Genomic DNA, 27,948 nt, shown 5'->3' with positions numbered 1-27,948 from the left:
TTGCGGATGACGAGTCAAAACGGAGGGTTTAATTGGTGGCGTACCTTTACGCGAGAATGACGGCGTAGAATTCTGAAAATGTTACGTCATACTTCCACCGACTTGTTTGTGCAGCGCAGCTGTCTACGCAGAATACGATAGAAATTATCATAACAAAAACGAATGCAACATTGAAGCGTCTCTTTCTTCAAATTCCAAGAGCAATGGAATCGCTGTGAATCTACACAGATTATGTGGACGTGCATGACGTGACGTGATTATGTGCATCGAAGAGTTGAAGCAGATAACGAAAACTGCACTATCTCATAATAATAATAATAATAATAATAATAATAATAATAATAATAATAATAATAATAATAATAATAATAATAATAATAATAATAATAATAATAATAATAATAATAATAATAATAATAATAATAATAATAATAATAATAATAATAATAATAATAATAATAATAATAATAATAATAATAATAATAATAATACAATAGTAGCAGTTGTAACAGAATGTGATAGAAGTTTTAATAGAAGTAGCATATTAATATGCACAATAATAACAATAGAGAGAACAATTAAAGCCTGTCCAAAAGTAGTTTGACCATCCTTTTTTTGACTTTAGAGGGAAAAAATCCTTCTTTTTTCACTAATCTACTGTTTCTTCCAAAAAAAAAAAAGATAAAACACTCCAGTTATTCCTTCCTTCCTCGTCCCTAACGTTGACAGTTGTATAATAAAAGCAAGCAAGCCAGTAAGGTTGACATTTTTAAGATAATTATCCTATGTAAGAGTGGGCAACTTCCCTCAGGGAAAGTTTAGTTGCTTATGAAGAAGAAATGAAAAGCGCAATAAAATCAACGTGAACGGCAACTGGATCGATGTGCTCCGTCGAATTGATCGCTTAATCGTCTATCCTACCGTAAGGTCTCACTTCAAAATTTGATCCTATTTGCATACAAAAGCTTGCGTTTTGAACCAATTCTACTTTTATCTTAATTCAATTCATCTTTAGTTTTATACTGATCCTACTTCCCACCTCCCTACAGTTCTGTACTTTATTTCTTAGCTAATAATTGGATACATGGAAGCATAATCTTCCACAGTCAACAAGGTTTGATAACGTTATTAATAGAAAATATTACTTGGAATTTTATCAGAACTTCAATCTACTATATCGACATATTTTTGCATTCTTTTCGAACTTGTTTTTATTAACCTTACCGATGGCCGACCATTGTTGCAGCAATAGCATATAAAGGAGGCAATCACGAATAGTTAAAATGTCAGATTATCACTAATAGCTAACGTACATATGTAAACTAGAACATTATCACTATTTCAATTTTGACCTAAGGATCGCTGAATCAAGACAAAATTTGTAGCAAAATTATTCTCAACAGAGGAGTTTAAAACCTAAAAATTCGAACGTCAATTCATCATCTTGAGAAACATATCCATCGGAAAGATCGACCACGTATATTCCACTTTATTTATCCCATTTACACCTGACATTCAACTTACACTTTCCTTTGTTTTTTTCAAACTCATCTTTACAGTAAGATCACATAATGAAAGCGTATAGTAGAAAAAGGAGGAGCGTTTAGAACGATCAATCTCAGCATTAAGAAAATCACTCGAAATGTGCTTATACTGTGCCGAAAACAAAAATACAGGTGTGGGGTTCCACAAAATACACCTCCAGTATGGGTCCTCGAACCCTAACCCCGGAAATGCAGCGCAAGCCACGTCCTAGAAAATAGGGGACTGAAGGATTAATTGTATATTTTTCAGACCACTATTCGCTGTAGTTTATCTGGAATTCCAGATCCATCCATATTTTAGGATTATCTGAGAACCTCCATAAATTTTGGAACAAAAGGACTTGGTTCGACTTGAATCTTAAATGGTAACAATTGTGTAATCAGTGCTATTTAAGCAGCTTAGTTCAGAAAATATCGAAGACAGAAATCACGAGGGAAAAATCCATCTCGAGTAAGGTTTTTGTGAGAAAAAGGGGAGCTTTATAAATCCATAAATACATTCATTATCAGAAGTACGAGTGGTTGCAGCATGCCGCCGAGCATGTAGTTACCGTATTCGTGATGCCGAAAAAAACAGGGAGGAGCGAGACGAAACGATAGAGCATCGGGAGAAACTTGATGAATTGAAAGAGTGTAGAAAACTGAGTTGTTGCGGAAGTGCGGAAGACCTTGGCAGGTTGAAGTAGCGGTGGAGGTTTCGCCCTCTTTCACCCATTATACAACACTCGTATGCTCGCACCGCAATAAGTAATAACCACACACTGCAACTCAAGGTCGTCACATTCGAGCCTCACTCACGCTCCATACACACATGACCGACCTTTTCAGTAAGCGACCACCTGGTTGAAGAGCGACGACGGCGGCGGCGGAAATCACAGGAAGGATACTCTCGACGTGTTTGAAAAACTTCACGCTCAACTTCTTTCGCTGAAGTAGCCATACTCAGTAAATTCGTTACTTGTTCCATGTTTTGTGCTACTCGCTTTACTTCTGTTAAGCATCTTAGCTCCGCTGATAGCACTGTTTTAGGTTTACAGTACGATGCATCCGTCTCTAAGACGTAAACAACTTTGGAACGATTTCTGTCCAACATAAAGCTCTGTAGCTGTTTTCCCTAAAGCAGCTGTATAGGGGAATTATGAAACGCAAGAAAAGCGGCTTATTTCCGCAACGGCTTCCACAATAATGGCGCAGCTTCGAAACCGGTAGAGACGTTTCCGCAATCCGCTAATCTCAATCGTTTGTACTAGCAATTGTCGCCTCACGGAAAAGGGACATCTTTAATGTTTCCAATGTTGAATGTTTTAATGTGTTTGGTGTTTTTTAATGCTCCCTGCGGTGTGCATTTAAAACTGCGAACACGCACTTGTCTCTTTGAGAAACTACTTGCAAACACGAAACTGTTGTCTGTTCAGCTTCTCCGTATATTCATGTGCAAAATTTATATATTAATAGTTGGAACATTAGAGAAAATTATAAGGCAAAAGTATTGCAACATGAACAATAAACTCCTAAGGCATCTAGAAACCTTTATACTTAAATACTAGCTGAGTACATGAAATGTGAAGAATATGTGGAGAAATATATATATATATATATATATATATATAAGTTTCGAACTCTTGTTGCAATCCTCTTGATGTAATCTTATTTCATGCCCTGAAAAACAAGCAAAACAACATATTGTGGATATTCAGAGTCAACAGCTATGCTCAGCGAATTAACATTCCAGACAAGTATAGGACCTTTTAGGACCAAGTACACATTCAATTCATTGTCTCAACTCCATGATTTCTGGAAAGGTCTCCTTCCATAAGTCCAAGCAAAATAGAAAAAACCAGTTAAGTTACTGTGATTCAGTAATTTTAACAAGATTCATGATTTTCAGAATTTTTCAGGTTAACTTCAATCAAATTCTACTGTGGCTCCTACTGACTTCCTGATTATCAGAAAATGTAGTAATTTTACTAAGTTGTTATGATTTTGCATGGATTTCTGGGAGTTCTCCAGAAGAACTACTCGGTTACATCTGCTATTGTACGAGAAAAATGGCGAACGTTTAAGATTATAGTAATCCATCTCTGAAAATGCAACATCCACAATATAGATATCCTCGGCGATTGTGTTACTTCTCTCCTATCCCATGATTTTTCGGAAGAGAAATTCTTCAACAGAACCTACCTGTGACCCCCTCCTGCAATAAATTTGCTACTGCACCTACGTCTGCTGCTGCGCTTATCTGTACAGTAGCTGGTACCGTAACAGTTATGAACATGGTCAGGAACTCAGGAACATTTTCAGTGGTGGATTGTTATAATCTTAAGCTTTCAGAATGGTCATTTTACTTCCTCAACCGGGTTGATTTATGACGGGATAAGGAATAAGGCGTAGCATTGAACAAAAATCCCAGAAATCAACTTAAAACCGACAGACCAGCACCATGAAAGACGCATGAAGGAGCTGATTTTTGACGCAGTACACGTTGGCCGAAAATTTACCACCTGTGCACTTGCACAATCTGACCGACATCTGAGGTTGCTAAACATTGAAATGACTTGGTATTGATACCAAACGGCGCGCACCACGTACTATCCTTCATGCTTTATGACATTTTTACAGACGGTGTATCTGCAGAATTAATTTTATTAACATATGCGGAACCTTCTTGCTAGAAATGTGCAGGACTTCATTCATCCCATTTCTTACTATTTTGTTCATTAGCACGGTCATCGTTCCACCATCAAACTCATACGAAGCAAAAAGTGGATCAAATTAGGGTCAACAACAACTGAAGCCTGGTATAGTTGCGTAAGCGATAGCGCTCAAAGTAGGACCCTTACTCATCCTGCATTTCGAGTCGAGCTAGCCTCGATCTCGACAGAGTACGCACCCAGCTTCAAATCGTTTTCACATTCTTGCAAGGGATGTTAGTACAAATTTTCTAGAAGGGAGAGAAGCCATTTAAGTTGTTCAGTATGTTAGCTATAGTCCGATCAAAACGACATGAATCAGGAGTGTAGCTGCGGTGCACTTGCGTACGCGCTCGAAACGGCGCGATGGAAGCAGCACTTGGAACCGATGTGGGACCATCGCAAACTGTAGCGACGGGTGGTGCTAGCAACGGTTCCAGTGCGCTCGTTACCGCTACGCTAAACCGCACCGTCTCAGAAGAAGCCGTGTATGCTTCATGTCGTTGTGACTCAACTATACGTAATTGTTCAAATTTGGCACATTTATCCAATACTTTGGATTTCTTCCTCTCTTTCTTTCTCCTCGTTTATCGATTTCTTTCTTTCTTTCTTTTCTTTAACTGAATCTGCCCCAACATAGGTTCAATTTATAGTTCAGATGAGTTCTGTAAACATAACGTTTTGACTCAAGCACGTATATTGGGGAGAAATTCTGCAACTACTGATAAATACAAATAATACAATCTGTACACAAATAAATAATCTGCACACATCCCAAAGTGTTGTTTTGCGTTGTGTTTTCTCGATGTTTTTTCGAATCTACAGCTGAATATAAATCTCATCCCTCCTCTTTTGAGCGACCGGTAAGTGTACTTTTCCAATGTATCACAGGGACCACGCCTCCAGAAGTAGTGTTCCTTTCGCTCTTCAGCAACACCAAGCCAGATTATTAAGGAGGAACTCTGCTGAAGTCTCGCTGGCTTCCAACTTTTTCCAATATCATCTTAGAAACCTGGCTTTATATTTTTGCTCTCCTCTTCTTCGTGGAATCACTCTAGCATCTTCCACAAGACTAAGTCATCTTCCGTACAGAATTAAACATAGAAGAGTCAATCAACTAGTGGAAGTACTTACTAAGATAATTTTTCTTCACTTTCGCAAGGGAAAATATCATGACTGACTGTTTTGAAGCATGAGTTTTACCACTGTCAGCGCCTCTACTTTAATCAAGTTCTCCAATACGACTCACTCATATCAGCGTTAATTGTTATGCTGGAAAAATTTGAAGGCTGAAAATACAATTTCATTCATTCTGCTGAAATAGGATCCGGGTAGTCCCATTTTCATGAAAGGTAGTGGATTCAAACGTGGTTTTAGCATTTGAAGCATTAGACTCGCGATCGATAAAAACATGACTTGTACGACACGAAAAAATAGGATAATCTTTGCGTCATGAAACTAGGGAAATTTCACGGTGAACGCTGAATCGTCGGATTCTAAGCGGTCACTTCAATCCTAGAAAATTTTTACTACCACCTCAATTTGTATACTTTTTTGCCTTGTATTAAGCATAGCAAAAAAAGTAGTGTGATACAAAAAAAAACATAGAATAAAATCAACAAGGTTTTGTACATTCCTACTTAGTATAACAAAAGGAAAAGAAATTTGGAAAAGATCATTAGTTCATTGTTCGAAGAAGGGCACAATTAACTCCATATATACAGATGTTTTTCATTTTTGTTTGTACTTGCAGATGGATCGCTTGCTCAGTGCTAATTATTGCAAGCTTCCTTACGCAGTCCCAGCTCTAGGTTGAACAGAAAAAATATTAGGCAAATGGTCTAAGGTCCGTGATTTGAAAAGGTTTCGAGACCGCCCCGACTGCACACTCGCTCTACTACAATTATGGAAGAAAACCGTTTGCGAAATCATACCTTTAATTTCTCAAAAATCTTGAAAATCCTTGTTTTTTTCGTTGTGCAATGTGGGAAGTCTTTCGACATTCTCGGAAAACAAACAGTCTAGAAGTGAGAACACTGTGTCCTACGCGGAATTAGTTAAAGAATTGGAACAGCTAGTAGAAAAGTGATGATAAACCTCTATTCTTGTGAAGTGTATTCCTAATGGAGATTATTGTGATTTGAGATTTTGAACATCGAGAGCTTCGTGCAATGTCCTTGATGGTATCCTTGTACAAACAGATATCCGCACACATTCGTAACATTTTAAAGCAAGCTTTTTGGAACCCCATTACCGCCGATGATTTGAACAAAAAATCTCGGCAGCAAAGATATCGATAGAGAATAAGGTTATAAAATACAGTTCTTATGGTCTATGGTAAATGGATAATGTGTATCTGCAACCTAACCTCATCAATAAAATCGAGATTCGACACTTCCAGTATTCCGCACCTTATATTCGCATACCCATGTCGCAGTCCGAAGCTATCAGCAGTGCCTCAGACTTCCCGTAAGTGTTCCACCATGCATTTCCTTCGAAAAGATTTGATTTTGCTTCAAGGTTGGCACACAATTGGGAAGAAAACATAGTTTTTTTAGCTCTCTACTTAGAGATATTGCTTCAGTTGTAGACATTTAAATGACCGTTTTTTTTTGTGACATTTTCTGTTAACAGGGGCCATAACACTCGAGATGTTTCTTGTACACATGGATGTAGATCTACTCAAAGGGGTGCGCACGCCACGCTACATTTTATCTGGGGAAGAATCTCTAAATAAAGATGTGTGTCAGTAAGGATTTCCTATTGAAGTACAAGTTTTCTTCCCTTTCATGTGTCAATTTTTAACGAAAATAAAAGCTTTTCGAAGGAAATGCACAGTAAAACACTAATGGCAGCTTGAGACGCCGTCGACGGCGTTGCACAGCAACTTTGGTAACGAATATAAGATTCGAAGCGCTGAACGTGTCTACATCAACATCGACCTTAGTAACGAGGTTCGATACACAATCATCTTGATCATCTTGATTCTTGGTGTTCGTCGATTTCTGCCAGTGGGCATCAGTAGTATTTCCACATGTCCCGATCGTATGCCAAAGTCGCCCAGTTTATTTCTCATTTCGTGTGTCACACGAAGGGCACCAAATTTTTCTTTGAAGGATTTTGTGAAGAAGTCTGACCATCGGATCGGCTACCCTCTTGTAGTGCTCTTAAGTAAATTGAATCCAGTCGCTTACGACTCTGGTCCAACGGTTGTCGTTAGAACGTATTACCCGTCCCGCCCACCATATCGTTCTTCCCTTGACAAATGTGGTGGCATACTTAACCTCTGGTTGCTTACATAAGAACTTTTCCATTGTTTATGTGCGATGGAATATTGCTAGCAGTACTCTTTTGATTGAGCGTTCAGTGTTTTTGTTCTTTTTATGTTTTTCTTCCTACATGCGAAGTGTCCGAGTTTACGAAGCGTGTATAGAAGCAGTAAGTCCGATTATAAGAAGCTGTGCACAGAGCTTATGTTCTTAGTCTTTTTTCACTACATCTTTGATGCTCTTACACGCTTCTGAAGCTGCTTTTTTTGTAATTGGGGCATATTGCATATTCGTATTGCATACCTATTCGCTTTGCAGAGTCAGCTGAAGACCATTGCATCCATGTGTTTCATTGAAATTCATTCCGCTCGGCTGATGCTAGAAGAACAATGTCATCAGCAGCGCAGATGATGTAGGTGGCGACCATCAACGTTACTCCTATGTCGCCTATTCAAGCGTTCGAATTGCGTTTCCAGCGTGGCCGTGAATAGTTTCGGGTGAACTCGTATCACTTTATCGGACCGCTCTTTTCTCGTCACTAATGATGTTCTTATAGAATGGAGAAATTTCACTAATGAAGTTACTGCGCAACTGTCGACGCAACTTTATGTGCTAGGGACGCTTTGGTTGTCCGAGGCCTACTTCACACCTTCCGTCTCAACTATGTCAGCCTTCTTTAAATCGAAATGTGGTCAAGTCTGGTTGAATCCTTTTCGAAACCCTGTCCGCTCTCACCGTTTTGCTTCATTTAACTTTCTTTCTAATAATGTCAAGGATCTCTCTTGTGAAGAACTTTTAGATGACAAATAGTAAATAGAGTGGGCAATAGTTGCCGATGTGAGAAGTATGTACGTGTAGATGTGAGATTGTTTCTACGAACTTGCAGAAAATTCTCCAGTTTTTTAGATCTTATCCTGCGGATCGGAAGCCGTACGATTTATTACCAATATGATAGCATGATGTACTTCGGACGGGAGAACCTCTGGAATGACATGTTCATCTTCCCTTAGATGGCGGAGAGGCAAATAGACATGGTTGTCGAAGAGATCAGAATAGAAATCGTGGATGGTTTTCTCCATTTTTCCCTTTCGATGCAGTGATTGTTCTATTGGCGTTCTGAGGACAGTCATCGCGATTGGTGAAGTCTCGACGGACATAGCGAATGCTTTTTAGCCTCTCCAGCTTCAGGCAAAACTACTGCTCTTCTCCCCCTAAAGTTTTCTTTTATCGCCTCTCTGCAAAATCTTATCAGCTTGGACGTGGTTTCATGGTTGCCAGCGCCTCGTGCTGGTTCACGCTGGGGTACTTGCTTAAGGTTTTCAGAGAAAGACGTATCTTGATGTCTCAACTCGTGCAGTCGTTAAGGTGTTTAATAAGTTGATCGTATTAGTCGTCGACGTAGTCCATTAGGGTTTTTTTTTCAAAAAGATGGCTAGCGAAAACGTGTCGTCGAACATAACCTTTCCTAACCTTCTCAATCAACAGCGGTCCAAGTAAGCTCAGTTCGTCAATGTCCACGATTTCAGCGTAAGGAAACGAATAGCTGTTACCAGTTTCCATGCTTTTTTTAGGCGTTCTACCTGTTTGAGTTGGGCTTCGACGGGGTGTTGGGCTACAGCATCTTTTTGAAATATATTTGGATAACTTTCGCTACATAACTTTGTAAGCTTTGTAGCTCGCTCTATACGCCTAGATGGTATACTCAAATGCCTGGTTGCATTCAGTGCAAGCGCGGGTCACCGTGAGTAGGTAACAATCAGACTCATGCGGCACTATTGAATCCTGTTTCTGATAGAATCTAACCTCAGCATTTTTAACTTTTATTTTAAATTGCAGGGGTTAGTCCCCCCCCCCTTCCCCCTAATAAAAAATAACTACACTTCACTCAAGCGAATGTGCCATTGCACGATTAGAACACCACAGAAAACATGCTTAGGAGGATGGAAAAAGACCTTGTTAAAGATCTTATATCTATCTCATTTCTGATAACGGTTTTCAAAATGGTGACTGTATCTTTTTTTTGGGGAATTTTTGTAGCTCAGAACCCACCTTATAGGTGAGGTTGTTTTTATAGCACATGTCTTGCAACAGATGGATGCTGTGCTGAAGCCGAGATGGATGGCTCCTTTGTTTAAAAACTTCCTTGGAATACTTCACCGCTGCCTCAGCCAGTGTCCGACTTATCATTACATCCCTACGTGTTACCAATCTCTTCTGCAGAAACTAGAATTCAGACGTCTTTTTGCAATACGGTCTGATCTCACCGACGAATGCATAGTAGTCCTCGTCCGTCGTAGTAGGCAACATTTTCTTAGCTTTTTTTCTTAGTTCTCCAGTTTTCGGTAGAATGATTTCAGATTCGAAGCTCAGCTTTTCTCATGACAACGTCTGACTTAAATGCGATCACTGCAATCACTGCGCAATGTGATTCTTAGCGAATGTGAAAATCCTTGTTGATAACGCATTTAAAGTTGTCAAAATAAAAAAACAGTTCAAAATTTTCTTTGACATTGGAAAACTCATGCTTGCACTTTTTCCCACAGCACAGATCACCTCGACTCCCGTTGATCTTCGAGCTGGTCGAGCGGGCGCTTGTAATTCTTCCATTTGTCCGATCGCGTGCCAGAGTCGCCCAGTGGATTGGCGTGCGACACGAAGAGCATCGTGTTTTTCTTTGAAGGACTTGGTGAAGAAATCTGACCATCGGGTCGGCGGTCTTCCTGTAGTGCGCTTAATATCGCGGGGAGCCCAGTCGCTCACGGCTCTGGTCCAACGGTCATCGTGAAAGCGCATCACGTGTCTGACCCACCTTATTTTACTTTCCTTGGCAAACGCGGCGACGTCTCTAATCTTCGATCGCTGACGTAGGAGAGAACTTCGAACCTCGTCCCTCACTTGCGTGAGGCGGGATACTCCTAGCATCACTCTCTCAACTGCGCAGCCCAGGTTTGCGAAGAATAGGTCAAAGCAGGAAGTACACTCGTGTTTATGAGGTGAGCACGGAGTTGGGTATTCTTGATCTTCTTCACTACATCTTCGATGCTCTTATGCGCTCCCCAAGCCGTTCATCTCCTGCCCAGCTCGGGGATCAGGTCGTTCTTCATGTTCAATTCCCGACCCAGATAAACGTAGCTGGTGCATTCGGATATGTTCGTTCCGTTGAGCGTGAAGGGGGCCCATCTGTTACGCATGAACATCGTCTTTTGCCGATTCAGCTGAAGACCGATGCATCCACATGTTTCGTCGAATTCGGTCAGCATTCGTTCCGCTTGGCTGATGCTAGGTGCTATCAGTACGATGTCATCAGCAAAGCGCAAATGGTATAGCTGCCGACCATCAACTTTCACTCCTATGTCATCCCATTCCAACTTACGCATTGCGTTTTCGAGGGTCGCTGTGAAAAATTTGGGTGGGATTGTATCACCCTGTCGGACCCACCTCTTCACGTCAATGAATGATATTCTTGTAGAATGGCGAAATTCCGGTCGTGAAGTTGCTGTACAGCTCTCGAAGTACCTTTATGTACTGAGTAGCGGTGCCTTGGTTGTCCAAGGTTACCATGACCGCTTCTGTCTCAACTGACACCATTCCATATCTGAGAAATACATTTTAGCAGCAGAAAATCTATTTTAGCTTCTACACTTAAATGCAATTAAAGACAGTGACGAACGGAAACGCCAGGGAAAACATAGGGCCCGGGTTTTTGATTATGGAAGTGGACGTGGCTTCGCTTATCTTCGCCTAATCGCTGTCAAAAAGGGAAGACACCGTCCTTTCCTACGAAATCAGCGTACCCTTGCGCGTGCGCCACATCCACGTGCGACCGGTCGAGTATCAATGAGGTCGCGTTTTAACGCACCTCGCAGGGATTAAACCAGTTCCACGCCGTTTCTGGGAAGACTAAGGGGAATAGAGCGGGGTCACGCTCATTTTCGCAGTCTACAATCCGAACTTTACGTTTCCCTGAGGTTTTCTGTACCACGTCGATTTCGTGATACACTGTCTTTGATCAATGATGCGATGATAATCAAAAATTAATCCAAACAGATGATTCGAGAAATTCAATTTCAATTTTAATTTTATTTTGCAATTAAAGCTGCAATTTAATATCATTACCATCACGCATCATTTGTAGGTACAGATGCCGTCGAACGTATTGAGTCAGCCTGACCGGTCCTTAATTCTTTGGTGAAGACACCGCCTGCACCCACGACGTCGGAATCATCTCTGCCTAATTACAATTCCTCATGAGCGCCTCCCTTACCCTCCGTCGAACCGGCATAGCACGTTTGGCGGACTTTATTTATAATCAATCCATTGATTGATCAGTCTGGAAGTACAAAGGTACAAGTACAAGTATCGGAATTCGGAGAAAGGAGTATTGGCTCTTTGTTCCCTGGCCTGATGCACTGAATGAGTGTTCAAACGGTTCTCAACACTGAAGAAGAGTTCTATTCCATCTCTATCCCATCTCGCAGTATAGATCATGGTGACTGCTGAAGAGATCATCATTTGATTTGTTTAAGGTGCGATCAATAACAGCACCCTTCAGTATTGGCTACCGCACACGTTGGTCAAATCGTGCAAATGCACCATACCTCCTAAATTTTCGGCTCAACCACGTTCGTAAACTAGTTGTTGGTGTAGTTACAGCAATCCAATCAATGCATACAATACTGCAATCAATACTTGCATCCTACTTATTATATCATATTATATAAATATTTGAGTAGAAGTTTATTAGTAGTGGAGCGTTGTTGGTTAGCATTTCCCCGCCTTCCCGTCGACTACCAAATACAATACTGCAATCAATACTTGCAATATTTCCTTCAAACCGACCCGAAAACAATCTGGTTTATATGTAACGCAAACTATAACAAAGGCAAAAACCTATAGCGCCGGATGAAGCACCTTTCCTTTGGTGTGCTTCCAAAACTCTGTAGAATTCCGTATTGCTTATTCCGCACCCTCAAGTGTTAAACAAGGTAACATCTATTGACTGCAGAACACGCTTTGCCAAAGCTACTTTTGGAGCCATGACCGCGTATAGAGGTGTTTTTATCTGCTCTGCTCAAGCAGCCAACCATCGCGCTCCAATGCGAAATTACTCTCATGACAGGGTGATGACTTTTATTCCTTTAAAATTTTGTAACTTTGTGGTCTGGATTATGTTTTTTGGCAGTTCTATGGCAGTTATAATGTTTGGTATTACGCTCTCAAATCTCCATACCGTATAAGATCTTTCTAGAAGTTCTCCCTGGTTTCAGTCTTTCAACTTCCTTCCTTGCATTCGACGTCCCAATTTTTCTCCTTTTCCTTTAGCATCCATCACTTCAACGACTCACAGTACTGAATCAGTTATTTCGGTATTCGAACTATCGTAGCTCTGCCTTTGTTTCTTCCAACATCAGTTTTTTTTTTAAGATGCTGATCAGTTTCGCGATTTTGCAATTCTAAATCCAATATCAGAAATTCTCACGAGGTAGCCTCACCCAGAGAGCCCATTTTCTTTTCCCAATAAGTGTATAAGTCGGCTTGACATCGTCGCTCCATCATCTGTGCCCTAATGCTTCAAATATTATCAATGTACATTCGAAATATGATTTCACTCATTCAGAGTTCTAATGGGTGATCATTATGGCTTTTCGCTTACCACTTTTAGGTTTGTCATTTTTGTACTAAATATTTTGAAGATAATTAGTTTGTATTCTGCATGGAATAGGTGCCGTCGATTTGGGGGAGGAGGCGGTTGTTTTCATTTCACATCAAGTTTCGTCAAAGAAAATGTTGCATATTTTCAACCATCTTACTTTCAACGGAGCGCTCTTGGTTAATGTTGCGTATGTGGTCCACAGTACCCATATTAACCAATAGCTCTTATTCCCTAAAAACCAAAGCAGACCTCAAGGAAACTGGTACAACAGACGCCTTAAAGGCATCACCCGCCGTATCTTCCGGGCCGTTTCTTACGGCAATTAGGAAGAAATTGACGGAATCACCCCCCTCTCCGTAGTCTCCCATCCTGTATACGAATACTCCACCTGAAATCTGCACCACCTCAGATTCGTGGGGTGATGCCTTTAAAGCCAAAGGTCTCTCGGATCCCCAAACGAGTATGAAGCCACTTCCTTCCAGAATATGATTCACTTTCTGAGATTCCGTTTGTATTTATCTGATGTACGTGAATTTAAGCCCGTCAGGGAAGCTGATGCAGATTGAATATGCTTTGAATGCGGTTAAGAATGGCCAGCCTTCTGTAGGATTGAGAGGTTCCCACGTGTTTACGTTTTTTTTCTGCTAAATCAAATGTTTAATTCTGTTCAGCGAAGGATGGTGTCGTACTGTCAACTGAGAACATCGCATCGGTACTGTTCGAAGACCAGCCAAAAATAGAGAAAATCAGTCAGCATATCGGATGTGTATACAGGTACTTTTTCCAACTATGTACTCCCATATGTTTTTTTTTTTTGAATGTACGTAAATTTTTCTCCAGTGGAATGGGTCCTGATTTCCGCATCTTGGTAAAACGAGCACGAAAAATCGCTATGGAATACGAACTAATGTATGGTGAAGAAATTCCTACCACTCAACTCGTTACTCAAATTGCTGCTGTTATGCAAGAGTACACACAATCAGGGTACGTTACTTGCTCTTTCTTCTGTTCATTTGCCTACACTGATCTTTCCAGTGGTGTACGCCCTTTTGGTGTCTCTTTGTTGATCGCCGGTTGGGACAAAACGCCTGGTCGACCGCTGTTGTTCCAAAGTGATCCCTCGGTTGGTTAGACTTTTCTCATGTCCATCAAGCAGTTATTTTGAATTATAGGGTGCTTATTTTGCATGGAAAGCGACTGCATTGGGGAAGAACGACGTTAACGCTAAAACATTTCTTGAGAAGCGATACAGCGAAGCTCTTGAACTAGATGACGGGATTCATACGGCTCTTCTTACCTTAAGGGAGTCGTTCGACGTGGGTATGACGGAAGACAATGTCGAGGTGGGTCAATGGTTTTTTTATAGGTTAATGTTTCCGTCTTAGATGTATTGACGATGTTTTTCTTTTTAATAACAATAGTTGTAAATATGTAGGGTTTACCGTACTTCGAATTTTTTCAACGGAGTCATCGTGTTGAGGCGGTGGGAGAAAAGGATGAGAAGAGGAGTGAAGTGTAGTGAATTGGGGTAGAAAAGGATGTGAAGAGGAGTGAAGAAGAAGCGGGGAGAAAAGAAGAAGAGACTTTGATAGTGGCATACCATCCCAAAGAAAAAAAGCAAGGACAGAACATATAATTTACAAAGGCGGCATAGGAACTCAACATATCGATCCCCTGCTAGTCTAAAATGCTTGCAGTGGAGGAAACAACAGCCACTAGGCAAATTGCTGGAAGCTATGTAGTGCTAAGTTCCTGATCATTTAGACGTGCTTTTAAGTTTCTTTACTTGCAACAACTTCCTGCGGCGAGGGGTTGAACGATGTTTGCCGCTTTGCTGGGCCTATGGGCAGTCCTTCTCAGGATTTCTAGTTTCGCAGGGAAATGAAGGTCGGGTTTCGTGCCCCATCACCTCCTTGACTCAGCATTAAATTATGACACTGCTCTTATGGAGATTGTAGTGAAATCATCTCATCCCAGTTGTTGCTCTATTCATTTGCCATTTCTCGTCCTGGTTACTGTATAATGCTACCAAGCCTGGAATTTTGTAGTGCCCCACTTCTGAAAGCAGCGACTGATGCGATTTCTTTCTGATCCATAATTGGCATCGTTCTGTCGTCTCCCATAAGCACCGACGATTCCATTTGTTTTGCTTCGGCATGGCAGATAAATCCTCCTCTTGAACGCATTTGCAGCTTGACATTAACTACTTCTATTCGTTAGTATTTCCGAAGTCCTGATTTAGCTTTGTTTGATCAATGTTTTCTACTCAGTCTTAGGCAGCTTGCTGCCCAATGTTATATGTAAGGCCTTTTCAGAGACTTTACTTGCAAAAATCTTTTCTCATGTCCTTCTTTTTTTATATACCTTCAACATTCTTAAGATTGTGCCGATTTTGTTTCACTTATTGGGTAGTCATCTTTCTATAATCGCTCCAAAAGAAAGTTTTGATTTCACGTCCGTTCCATCGTACAAATGAAGGTCAGCTTCACATTACCATAATCGCATTTTGATCATCTCTGCTTCTTCAATGATTTCGTCGTTCATAATAATCAAAATTGATGGGAGTTGTTGATATAATGATACCTGATTATGTAATAACCGTTCACTGTGACGAAACTACTTTTGAATATTTGGCTGACGTAGTGAAGCTTCATTTGCAGAACGCAGTGTGGCAGCAATGTTTGATGTTTAGTCGTGTAAAGGCGTTGTTAAGGGCATCACCCCACGAATCTGGGGTGGTGCAGATTTCAGGTGGAGTATTCTTATACGGGATGGGAGACTATGGAAAGAGGGGTGATTCCGTCCATTTCTTCCTAATTGCCGTAAAAAACGGCCCGGAAGGTGCGGCGCCGCACAAGGCTGGCGCGCTCCAGTCGAACTTCCTGTAGAAAATAGTGCGCCAGAACGCCTGAAGCCGTATCTTCCGGACCGTTTTTTGCGGCAATTAGGAAAAGTGGACTGAATCACCCTCCTCCCCTATCCTCCTCTATCATAATCTACTATCCCGTATACGAATACTCCACCTGAAATCCGTACCACCTCAGATTCGTGGAGTGATGCCTTTAAACGTATAATTTGTCACTAAACCAATATGCATTTTATCTCCAGGCTGAGTTCACAACGGCGCAGTTTAGCGCCTCTGTCGTTTGGTGGTTATTGAGCGTTTTCTTTTGTCTTTAGAAGAAATTAAAAATTTTATTTTCAAGGTGGCGATTTGCAATGCCAAAGGATTCCAGCGTCTGACGAAGCAACAAGTTAAAGATCATCTCGGAGCTCTCTAGCTTTCTTCTCAACGTCGACAATTTCATACCATTGCGGTGTATCTCTTATTATATTAAGTGTTTCTGCGATAGAAATTCGTTTGATCGTTTGTTGTTGTCCACCTTGAACAATCCCATCCCGTTTTTTTTTTTTTTTAATGAGAATTACTGTGCTACAATCTGTCCTATCTGTTGTATAGCGTACTTAAATAAAACAAGAGTAAATATTCAGCATGAACAGTTGTGTATGAAATCGTTGGTGCGATCCATTATTTCTTTTCAAGTGTTGATCGTTGTTAAACCACTTCGAAGCAGACCTGCCTGAGGTCACCACCTCTTTCAGCAAGCTTCTTTGTCCTTGTGAGGTTCGAAATGGCCATGAAACCGAGGTCCATTTTTAACATTCTTTATCGTCGTGTAACCAATGTGTGGTGATCGTATCTAACTGCACCATCGATTGTTGAAGTTAGGAAAATGCTTTGATTGTTGGAAGAAGAACTAAGATTTAATCTGATTTGTAGCTAAGTAATTGGTATAGTTTTCTTGTAGATTCGACTGGTTTCAAACCGATACGAGTGTGACGGTCACGATTTTAAAGAAAGGGGTTGCCCTGAATGATTGCCGGTATAATTTAAAGGGTTTCTTTTGAAGGTTGTGCACTAATGATGCAGAATATAGATCTAAATAGTTCAGAGTAACATTTCTTGACAACGACATTAAAGTGTACTGCGGTGATGAGATCATTTTTGAGACAACCTTAGCAAGACCTGTGGATGAGAAGAACTTCACTGTAACATGCACACCCTCCAAGGTATGCGTTCTTAAGTTACACGGGACGGGATAGCTCCTCATCTATGTTCCTTGCTCTTTACATCAGACACTATTGATCAAGTGGCTAAGTGACTGGGCTGTCACGTACATAGACCAGGTTCGAATCCTTTGGAGATGATGACTACAAAAGGCCGAGTGATAGCGTGTGGAATCACTACCCAATCGGGTGCCACATGCAGTGCCTAGAAAAACGCGATACCACTGATCCAGAAGGACAGAATCTACCTTTTCATGTTCACTGTTTAAACAACTGAAATAAGATTATATATCCTTTAAGCTTCAGATACTTGAGTTGTCCCTTGTCTTTTAATGCAAGATTCTACTCACTCGTCTTTTAAACAGCAAATGTTTTGATATCAGGAAATAGTAGGACTTCTTGAAGTTGAATTTAAGAAAAGTTTCCAAGTGTCAAGTCAAAGTGGAATCTGCTCTTTTTTCAGTGGACGCACACGAAGGTTCAATTTGGTAATATAACTGAAGAATAATAGTAGATCTTTTTCTAAAAAAAACATAAATTGAACTGGACCGGGTTGAGGTACTAGTTTCTCACCCGCTACTGTTTTTTTTTTCTTTCAGAGCTTAGGATAAGAATGTCTTAAATGATTAAAGGCATCACCCCACGAATCTGAGGTGGTACAGATTTCAGGTGGAGTATTCGTATACAGGATGGGAGACTATAGAGAGGGGCGTGATTCCGTCCATTTCTTCCTAATTGCCGTAAAAAACGGCCCGGAAGATACGACTTCATTCGTTTTGGCGCACCATTTTGTACAAGAGTATCGATTGGAGCGCGTAGTCTCCCATCCCGTATACGAATACTCCACCTGAAATCTGCACCACCTCAGATTCGTGGGGTGATGTCTTTAAAGTATCGAGAAAGCTGTTCCAGGATGTTGTGAGAGTTTTTAGGTGGAGATCCGAATGCCAAAAGCCAGCGCTGGTCATTGGCCCGTGCTTGGAGCACCTTCTGCTATACCTGCCACTACCGAATTACATCACCCTTCAAAGAATTGGGAAGCTATTGAGAGGGTATTTTTTCTTTACTGTACCGCATGGATGCAGCTTCTTGTTTTTGACCTTGTATTCTGAAGGACTTTAGAAATTTTATGTCAGCTATACGATTTATGAACAATCCTATACCGCTCTTGGATAATGAAGACAATCCTCTAGAACCGACTTGGGACATTCAAATCTAATCCAACAAGTCTAACCATATTGCTTTCTATAGGTACTGTCAGGCTGGTAATAGGTGCCTTATCTTTTTAATAATATAGTTCTTTCATTCGCAATGTCGAGAGACAATTCTAAGCGTGCCAATTCCTTCTTTTGGTTGATGTAGGCTAGTGTGTGGTTGGTCTTTTTTAGAATCGCAAGGGTTCTGTTAGTTATCTTCCCTATTCGTGGACGACTGCACTTAATATTTCCTAAAACTTATGGCTTAGTTCTCTCTACTGCCAACATTTTAGCTACAGAGAATGGTCTGAGCACTGTTTTCGCTCATTACTCCTAGTCCGGGTAAATCTCTGTGTGGGTATGCAGTCGAGTCAAAACGAAATGAAGCCTAGTGTGATTGTATAGGGACTTGTACTTGAGATAGGATCCTTGTTATTCTATTTCGAATGTCTGCAGAAGCGAGTAATGACCTCAGCACGCCATTTCAAGCGCAACCACCTTCTTAATTGCAATGTGCTTCAGGTCGTTTTGACCCGACTTTGCGTTAGTTTCGACATTTTTTCTTCCAGAAAGCAGTCGAAGAGGAGGAGAATGAACAGTTAGAAGGTGATGCGGCGGTTAATCGCATGTTCAGAAAATTGTACAATGAAGCTTCTGATGATGTGAAGAAAGCTATGATTAAAAGTTATCAGTATGTTACTCTTTTTTAATTCCAATTTTAATCAGCTAATTTTTGAATATATAGAGAATCTGGTGGTACTGTGTTATCTACAAACTGGGCTGAAATTAGCAAGAAAAGGACAGAAGTAAGGCCGCCTGATTGCATGGAATACAAACATTTCGAACAGTGAAGGTACTTCTTGTCAATGTTTTTTGGATGTCTTTGACGTTCAAAAGTATTTCATCGCTATCTCCTGTCTTAAAAGATTGAGTTGCTCAAAGCTCAGCTCATAACACAACTCTCGTAGGAATCAAAACTTGTTCAGGCCGGGAAACGGTCGAGAGGTACCCGTATGATGTGCCGCCGCGTATCCAGGAGGCTAATGAGCGTCGTTAACTGCCCCGGGCGTCTCCTGATACCGTCATAACTGCTACAGTAGCCTGATTGCTCCCTTTGTGCTACGTCTCCCTGACGCCCGCCCACGCCATCCTCCCCACCCATTTCGTCGCGTCTGCTACTCTCACGACGAGTTTTTTTTTTCGCCGCGCCTGCCGCTCTTATGATGCGCTTTTAGAATCGAACGTAAAGGAAGATGTTGTTTGAGACTCTGCATAAACTAAGCTTGTAAGTTAATATAAAAGAAGGAAAGAATAATAGGTGATATGCGAGTGGAAATAACATTATCCTGTTTTGAATTGTTAGTTGGAAACCACTCATCCATCTCTGGGAATGCGAGAGATGTCTCAAAGAATGTTCTACTGATTGGTGCAATGCTACTTTTTCACTTTTTTTCGCTTTCTAGGGATTTCCTTTTGCTTATCTAGCTGGGTAAAACTGGCATCCAACAACTAATTAGGCGCTAATAATGCATCGCAAACATGGATTGTGTCTAAAGGTAAATATCGAAGATACCAAAGTCTCTTTTCGTCACTAATACACCTAACCTGTCATATTGATTTTATGCAGAGAATAGACAGAAATGAAATGACAAAACGCTTGATTTCTGTCTATGTTGAAAGAAGTTTGAAGAACCATACAAAGTTTTATTGTATAAAACGTACAAGCAAGTATTGAGATATTTGACATACGCTCTATATTAACATTATATCCATGTAGAATTTTGAAAAGGTAAAATGTAGAAAAGAGTTTAAAGAATGTATACAAAGTAATAAACACATAAAATTGCTGTACAGTACAGCTGCTGTAGTTGAAAGTTGAACACGGATTCGTTGAATGGCATCGTGACAAACACATACTTATGCACCGCGAGTTTACATAGAAGAGTTAGGGCGTGAAATGTGTGAAGTTATGAGATGTGAAAAAATGTGAAAATATATGCATGTTATTCTTTCCCTGCAGCTTTTTAAGATAATCTTTACTTATGTGAAGTAATGGATAGAAGGATCTACTTCTTCCCTTTTATTTCCAATAATATGCGCTCAGTTTACTATATCCATACATCAGAATTTGCTGCGCCAATTCGTTTTTCGCTACCCTACTTCCAAAATTCGCATTATCCACCGCTTTGTCGCAGCATCGTTGGTTAGAGAGCAATAGGGAGGCGGGATGTAGGTGATCCCAGGCGGTCGTGGAGGATGTCTAGCTGGTGGAGCGGCAGCCGTAATTACGCGGAGGCGCGCGCTGCTGAAGGGAGGACAAGAGTGGTCAGCCGGTTTTCACGGGTACCTTTTGTCCCGCACCCGTTCAGGCCACATGCTTTCATGTCCGTGTTGTTGTTTTCTATTTTTTAGAGCAGAGACGAAAATGACCGCTAGGAAATGTAGGTTAATAAGGGTATGGGAATTGAAATCCACGATCTTGTATAGTAAGGTCAGAACAAAAAAAAAGCTCAGTGCAGTTGCGTAAGCGGCTGCGCTCGAACCAGTACGGTGGAACGTAGCGGTGGTGATCGAAGGGAACGCTCACTAGCACCATTCATCGCTGCAGTTCGCGACGGCCCCACCTCGAATCCGCTATCTCCACAACGTCGCTTCGAGCGCAGCCGCTCACACGACTGTACCGTGCTTCACGCCGTGTACCCCTTTCTATGAATATACCCCTTTCTATGCGCTTTGATGATTATCTCATTTCATTTTCCTTCAGAACGGTCCATCTTGTCTTCTTCTTCGTCTATCATCGAAGGGCATCCATTGACTTCACAAGGGTTTGTGTTGAAGCTATTGCATAATTGCAAGGTTTTTGTATGAAGATAAACGATTCGCATATACAATGAGTGTTCTTCGTAGCTCAGCACGTTTACCACAACCTAAGCAAGAACGAGACGTTTTGGTGAACAGAATTATACAGAACTTGCAACGCAACTTGCAACTTACAAAGTGTTATGATTATTGCAAAAAGTGATGAAGAATGTTAGGTTCTTACATAGATAATTCTCCTCTAAACATATGTTGCGATTCATTAACAACTTTGGTGGCTAGTCTCGTTTCTGTTGTTTGGCTGATCCTTATCTTGCTTGTTCGCAAACAAATGAGTCGTGTAGTATTTGCAACCATATGGTCTCTATGAAAATTAAAAGGAATTCGTGCGGTTGCTAAAGTGGGGTCAGATGTGCATAGGGGACTGATCTGTTTATTGCATTTGCTGGCCCCAAATCGTAAATTTTTATGTGCAGTCGCACTTGTATAATGTTCGATTCTCATCTTAGAAAAAAAAAACGCAGCTGTTAAACAGTTGTGGGGCACGTGATCCTGTAGAATCCTTCCTGGCGGGAACAATGAGTTTCCAGAAAATTCCACCTTGCACCAATTTGCTGCACGTACTTTTGTTGGAAGTAATATATTTATCGGAATTTTTTAATGCAAAAAAAAACAAAAATCCAAAAAAATAATAATGCAACGTTTTAGCACACATTAAGAATTTACTTGCGTCTTTTTCTTAGAAGTAAGAAGCGGTATTATAGCCAAACAACCTGTTACATGGATATTTGTAGTTCAATAATTCTGCTGTTGAGTGCGCAAGGTCACTGATATTGACAGGATTTTGCTCTTATCGAATTATTTGATGCCGATCTGAGGTTTATTGGTGCGTGAAACAACAGTAAACTAACTCAACATTTATTTCCAGCAATTTGAAGTCCGATTACTTATCATTTGTTCGATTCCAAACGACCGTTGTGGCCGATCTTAAAACTCTGACTTTTGTTAGTAGTGATGCTAAAAGCGAGGAAAGCACGAACGAAATTACGCTTCATTGCAAACCGTCTCTCCGGTGAATTTATCACGCTGCAAAAAGCGTCATCCTACGGAAGTACTCTACTTGCTTTGGTGAGTAGTGCCTGACACCTTGATATAAGTGATCAGAAGCGCACTCAGCTGTATAGGCAGCACCAAAAAGTAACGAACAACGTCGCTGCTCGTCCTGCTCAGCATAAACCTGGCGTTACGATATACCTGAGCTGTACTGAGTTAACGTTTGAGGAATGAACAGTCCATGTGAAGGATTGGGATGCCCTTCTTGTCTCTCCTTTCATCGTGTAATGTTCTCGAAATGTAGTGCGGTTCTCGTATGGGCAACAATAGGTTGTTGTTAAACTACAGTGGTCCTGGTATCATCTAAAATCAAATTCTATTAAAAATTAAAATAATAAGCACAGTGAGGGAGCTGATGGTGTTATGCGGCCAAGCATTTGTACTAAGTGCATCAAACAATTCTAGGAGTTAATTCATGTACGTTCAACATATCGTTACAAAGCTATGTTGAAAATGTTCAGGATTTCGCAGAGGATCTATTTCGATCCTGGTATTAGTTCGCTTCATTTCAGTTACAGGACTAGTTTCATTAGATACACTTATCATTGCCCTTGCATCAAATCTGAAAAGGTAAACTTCGAATAAAGGCAGATGGACATTCTGAATTATTATGGTTCTCGCTTAGCTGGCTTATGTGATAAATAAAAAACTGAAGCGTGAAGCTTTCAAAAACTTCCGCCCCATGAAAACAGGAATAAGATCAGCAGTACGGGTGCAACCGCAATGAAGCGTTGGTGTTGTTCTGCTTATTCGCTGCAAAATTTCTCCCTTGGAGGTTATGGAGTTCGACAAGTACAGGTAAAGTATGAGAAAGCGTTAATTGCAGATCTACTGACCTCGCTCACTAGAAGCATCAGTCGGTTAGTTGTGAGGCTACGTAGCAGGTTATTAGGTGGCGAAGAGGAGGTTGAACACAAACCAAAAGATCGAACTTACGTCCAAGCATGCAAAGGTTTGCAGGAAGGCGATAATCTCCGGGGGGGATTCCCTCTTTTCTGTCTTCACAGTTTTTTTTAGTTCCGTGACGTTAGGCCGTGATAAATTGATAAATTGATGCGTGATAAAGGACTCTATAGGGTCGAAATGTATCACCTCTCACCATGACTCCTGTCGTTCTTCAAATTGATCGACCGGGGCCAGCAATTCCTCTACTTGTTCAAGTCGTATACTAGAATGGCGGTTTCTCCTCTCGCATGAGAGACGAAGACCATCAAATTTTTCTTTGAAGGATTTTGTGAAGACATCTGACCATCGGTTAGTTGGTCTTCTTGTAGTGCCCTTGATATCGCGTGGAATCCAGTCGTTCACGGCTCTGTCCTTGGTTGTAGCTGTTGAAATCACGTCTCAGGCCCACCTTACTTTGCTTTTTTTAGCAAACGTGGCAGCGTCTGTAATGTCGTCTGTAATCTTCGACCGATGACGCAGGATCGAACTTTGAACCCCGTCCCTTTCCTCTGTGAATCGAGATACTCTTAGCATCACTCTTTCGATTGACCGTTCAACGACGTTCACTGTGTTTTTCCTGCTTGCGAAGTCCCCAGGTTCCTAAAGTAGAGGGCGAAGGAAGAAGCTCGCTGGTGTTAAAGAAGTGAGTAGGGAGCTCATCCTCGATGCTGTTATGTGCTCATAAGCCGTTCGTTTACTTCTGCCCAGTCTGTTCTGTCTTTAGGTCATTCGTCGAGTTCATTTCCCGACACAGATAAACATAGATGATACATTCGGAAATGCTCGTTCGGTTGAACGTGAATATTGCATTCGGTACTCATTTGTTTCTGTGAACATCGCCTTTCGCAGATTCAGTTGAAGACTTATGAGTTTGTTTCCACATATTCCGGCAAGCCACCATTCGTTCCTTCGCTGATGCTAGATGCTAATTATCAAAGCGGTGTCATCAGTGTAGATGGTGTAGGACTGAACCTTTTTCGGAACCCTGCTTGCTCGCATGGCTTTCCTTCACCTAATGTTGTTTCTATCCTGTTTAGGATTACTCTTGTGAAGAGCTTGTAGATGACAGACAGTAGGCAGACTGGAAGATAGTTGCCGATGTCTTATGGGTCTCCCTCCATATACAACAGCACGGTCTTGCTAGTTTTCCATTGCTTAGGAACCTTGCATTCCGGCAGATAACGAGTCAAGAGCTTTACCAGTGTGTTGATGAGGACTGGCGGTAGGTACTCCAGATGTTCAGGCTTGATTCTGTCGCGAACTTGTGAAGTACTATTTTTCACCGATATGATGACATGTCGAACTTCGGAAGTGAGGACCTTTGGAATGACATGTCCTTCCCTCAGATGGTGAGGAGGCAAGTGGACATGGCTGTCAAAGAGATCCGAGTAGAAGTCGTGAATGACCTTTTCCATCCCCTCCTCGGTGCTGTGGTTGTTCCCTATCGGGTCCGGAGAGCAGTCATTGTTGTTTTACGACTGGCGAAGTTCCGACGGGCGTAGCGAATGCTCTGTCCCGCCTCTGCAGCTTCAGCCAACACTTCTGCTCTTCTCTCTTTGAGGTCCTCCTTTATCGCCGTTCTGCCAAACTTTGCGAGCTCGGACGTGAGTTCTTTTTTGCCTGCGGCTGGTGCAGCTCCACACTGACGTAACAGCTTTAGAGTTTTCGGAGAATGGCGTCTCTTGGTGGTTTTGAAACTCTTCGCTTTCCTCGTACAGTCGTGGAGATGTTCTACAAGCCGTTCATATTCGTCGACGATGTTGTCCATGACGGTATCTTCCCAAATGCCGACAAGCGAAGCGAAGAGCTCCCAGCCGATGACAGTTCTGGGAGTTCGCCTAGTGAACTTTGCGGCTTTTTCTCGTCTCCGTGTGAAAGAAAATCTTCCTTAAAGAAGGCCATGGTCCGATCCTGTATAAAACTTTGGTACAACAGCGACATCCGTCAGGCAAAATCTTTTACTGATGATGATATGGTCAGTTTCATTATGATACCCTCCATCGGATGACTCCCACGTCCAACGTAGAGAGGCGAATTTCTGGAATTGCGAGTTTCCATGGGTGCTCTTAGTTATCATGATGAGCTCGGGAAGCCTCTCCCCCTGCTCATTCCATTGAAGGCCGTGGGTTCCGGTGTGAAGTTTTCCAGACGTTCTTTTGGGGCCAACTTTGGCGTTGAAATCACCAATTACGACTTTGCAGTACGTATGATTTTCTCTGTAGGATCTCTTTAGGTTCACGAAGAAAGCTTCGACTTCTTCGTAGCTTGATATTGGAGTATAAGCGACCAAGATAGTTCTATACAAAGCTTGTATAGAACCACATTCTGTCATCCGTAGACACCCGATTCGGGTCGTAATTTGTTTGAAAGGGTCGATGTTCTTCACCATACTAGCATTGACGAGGACACCAACTCCTTCTTTTGTTTCATATACGACGTCGAGAGGGTGGCGTTATCTCACCTAGGTCAGTCCGATGACGTCGTACTTAATCTTCCTGGCCTACACCATCAAATGTTCAGTGGATGCTTCCGATGCGATACGTGCGTAATAAGCAGAGATCGTCATCCCAGTTCCTTTTGCGTTTCGGTAGCATAGATGACTCATGCAACCTCATCTTTCGTATCCATACCATAACAAGTTTTCCCCCACTGTCAGGAAACTCTGTCTTATTACTGTGTTGTTTTAAAAGTTATAGGTATATTAGGTTCAAAACACAAAACAAAAACACTCAAAACACGCACACGCATGCCAGTCTCTAGTCCAATGAATTTTTGGGAAAACGTTGCGTTCGTTGCAAATAAGCTCCTCTTGTCCATTCTGCAAGAACGTTGCGTTCTCCCAGAGTGGACAAGAGGAGCTTATTTGTTGTAGGCGACTCCGAACTAGAAAGTGTTAGCGGCTGCAGGAATCACTTCTTCCGCATCATCTGTCCCACTGTTATACTATGAGCAGAAGTCACAAATTTTTCTATTCGTTATGATCCTGTGCAAATATTGATCGGCGTCTTTTTTTTTTGTAAAGAACACCAAGGGCATAGGACTACTCTTCAAAGGACTTCCTTTGGTTGGGAAATAGTGTTCCCACACTATTCCCCAGACCTCACCACCATTTTTTTTCGGTCCCTTAGGCATTCCCTGAAGCAAAACTGTGCAATTCTTCTACGGACTTCAAATCCGCTGTTGAGTTGCTCTTTGAGTCTCAGCCCGTCACCTTCTGGCCTTACGGAATTGTAACCCTGGAACGCTGTGACAGACCCTCAAAGTGAATACGTCGACGGAAGAACATTAGTGTGTGAACAAGAAACTACGAAATTCTATAGAGTATGCGTGTGAGTAGCAAATAAGTAGAAAATAAATGGCAAATAAACAAATAAATAAACGACTAAATGATACAAAGGAAGTATGAAGTCAAAGCCAAGAAATTACTAGATTGATTCAAAACGAATAACTTTCTTGGACGGCATAAATCTGAGCAGTTACAGCTCTCAGAAATGTCAAGGTTCGATTTTTCCTGTGTTTTCCCTATTAGACTTGATGATAATGTTAAGAAGCAGTCAAAGTCGCTATTGTTTTTTTTTTTTAAATTGCAGTTTACATTTTGTGGTCATCGTCGTCAGCAGTTCTGCCGCCGAGCTTAGCGAAGTATTGTATGACAGAATTGCTACGTAATTCTATCCCACCTCATTCGTTTTATTGAACATGTGGTCGAGCGTCATCACGAGGTAGGATCACGAGGTTAGATTGACAGTCGCTATTGAATAACGACGAGTCAGTTCTCTTTTTTGGTAGGTTTCTGTCATTTTTGGAAGTATCTACCGAAGTTGATTGATTTACAAGGTTTTATAAAACGATAGACATAGCTCCACCAAATAGAGAGACGCCATCTAGCCTTTGTTAAAGGCATCACTCCACGAATCTGAGGTGGTACGGACTTCAGATGGAGTATTCGTATACGGGATGGGAGACTATGGAGGGGGGTGATTCCGTCCATTTCTTCCTAACTGACGTAAAAACGGCCCGGAAGATAACGGCTTCAGGCGTTCTGGCGCACTATTTCCTACATGGAGTTCGACTGGAGCGCGCCAGCCTTGTGCGGCGCTGCATCTTCCGGACCTTTTTTTACGGCAATTAAGAAGGAATGGACGAAATCACCCCCCTCTCCATAGTCTCCCATCCCGTATACGAATACTCCACCTGCAATCTGCACCACCTCAGATTCGTGGGGTGATGCCTTTAAAGGAACACAAAAGCGGAATTTCGAAGCAAGACTTGTATTTTGGGTAAGAATTAGACTTTTTCTCTACGCCTTGATAATGTCGTCATAAACATACATTATTTTTCGACCAAATGTGAACTCGTAAAGCAAAATCACACGAGTTTGCTCTTTGGATGGCCACTCTCCACCTTACAACTCACAGCGCACTGTTTTCAAGGAAAGAAATGAAAAATAGAAAAGCATGAAATGAACTTTCGAAGCTAAGACTCGTGTTTGCAATATGCCGCGTAAGCTTTTGGCTGCTGCAATGCCACCTTGCCCACGTATTTGGTGCATAAGATCCTAGATATTGACGAGATTATGCACGTACAATCACTATTATTCAGTTATAATCAGCATCACCATCATCTTATACGGTGATTGAAGTGACTATATAA

General features: G+C 41.4%; 8 protein-coding genes across 9 annotated transcripts; 3 read left to right on the top strand and 5 right to left on the bottom strand.

Moving 5' to 3' along the window:
• Positions 1–303: 303 nt before the first annotated feature.
• Positions 304–543, bottom strand: RB195_009772 (uncharacterized protein; the record flags this gene model as incomplete). The annotated part of the gene is made up of 1 exon (XM_064190478.1): positions 304–543. The coding sequence occupies one exon, from the start codon at positions 541–543 to the stop codon at positions 304–306; it is 240 nt and encodes a 79-aa protein (XP_064048061.1).
• Positions 544–10,568: 10,025 nt separating this feature from the next.
• On the bottom strand, positions 10,569–10,880 carry RB195_009771 (uncharacterized protein; the record flags this gene model as incomplete). The annotated part of the gene is made up of 1 exon (XM_064190477.1): positions 10,569–10,880. One exon carries the CDS (start codon positions 10,878–10,880, stop codon positions 10,569–10,571), a length of 312 nt encoding a protein of 103 aa, XP_064048060.1.
• Positions 10,881–13,127: 2,247 nt separating this feature from the next.
• Positions 13,128–16,437, top strand: RB195_009770 (uncharacterized protein; the record flags this gene model as incomplete). Its single annotated transcript, XM_064190476.1, has 7 exons — positions 13,128–13,165; positions 13,696–13,772; positions 13,828–13,930; positions 13,997–14,140; positions 14,192–14,279; positions 14,329–14,499; positions 16,363–16,437. The coding sequence occupies 7 exons, from the start codon at positions 13,128–13,130 to the stop codon at positions 16,435–16,437; spliced, it is 696 nt and encodes a 231-aa protein (XP_064048059.1).
• A 351-nt stretch (positions 16,438–16,788) lies between these two features.
• Positions 16,789–22,313, top strand: RB195_009769 (uncharacterized protein; the record flags this gene model as incomplete). Of its 2 annotated transcripts, XM_064190475.1 has the most annotated exons (9): positions 16,789–16,805; positions 16,966–17,040; positions 17,110–17,227; positions 18,157–18,276; positions 18,990–19,111; positions 19,166–19,176; positions 19,232–19,273; positions 21,185–21,245; positions 22,166–22,313. In XM_064190475.1, the coding sequence occupies 9 exons, from the start codon at positions 16,789–16,791 to the stop codon at positions 22,311–22,313; spliced, it is 714 nt and encodes a 237-aa protein (XP_064048057.1). The 2 variants fall into 2 exon arrangements, with proteins under 2 accessions (XP_064048057.1, XP_064048058.1); XM_064190474.1 differs by lacking the exons at positions 21,185–21,245; positions 22,166–22,313 and having other exon boundaries at positions 19,166–19,271.
• A 2,085-nt stretch (positions 22,314–24,398) lies between these two features.
• RB195_009768 (uncharacterized protein) lies at positions 24,399–24,710 on the bottom strand (the record flags this gene model as incomplete). The annotated part of the gene is made up of 1 exon (XM_064190473.1): positions 24,399–24,710. The coding sequence occupies one exon, from the start codon at positions 24,708–24,710 to the stop codon at positions 24,399–24,401; it is 312 nt and encodes a 103-aa protein (XP_064048056.1).
• Positions 24,711–24,736: 26 nt separating this feature from the next.
• On the bottom strand, positions 24,737–25,063 carry RB195_009767 (uncharacterized protein; the record flags this gene model as incomplete). Its single annotated transcript, XM_064190472.1, has 1 exon — positions 24,737–25,063. The coding sequence occupies one exon, from the start codon at positions 25,061–25,063 to the stop codon at positions 24,737–24,739; it is 327 nt and encodes a 108-aa protein (XP_064048055.1).
• Positions 24,968–25,303, top strand: RB195_009766 (uncharacterized protein; the record flags this gene model as incomplete). The annotated part of the gene is made up of 1 exon (XM_064190471.1): positions 24,968–25,303. The coding sequence occupies one exon, from the start codon at positions 24,968–24,970 to the stop codon at positions 25,301–25,303; it is 336 nt and encodes a 111-aa protein (XP_064048054.1).
• RB195_009765 (uncharacterized protein) lies at positions 25,184–25,627 on the bottom strand (the record flags this gene model as incomplete). The annotated part of the gene is made up of 1 exon (XM_013444435.2): positions 25,184–25,627. One exon carries the CDS (start codon positions 25,625–25,627, stop codon positions 25,184–25,186), a length of 444 nt encoding a protein of 147 aa, XP_013299889.2.
• Positions 25,628–27,948: the final 2,321 nt, after the last annotated feature.

The sequence above is a fragment of the Necator americanus genome, chromosome III (genome assembly GCF_031761385.1).
Source record: "Necator americanus strain Aroian chromosome III, whole genome shotgun sequence".
Taxonomy (NCBI): domain Eukaryota; kingdom Metazoa; phylum Nematoda; class Chromadorea; order Rhabditida; family Ancylostomatidae; genus Necator; species Necator americanus.
Note: the sequence above shows the minus strand (reverse complement) of the source record. Positions and strands in the feature narration are given on the sequence as shown.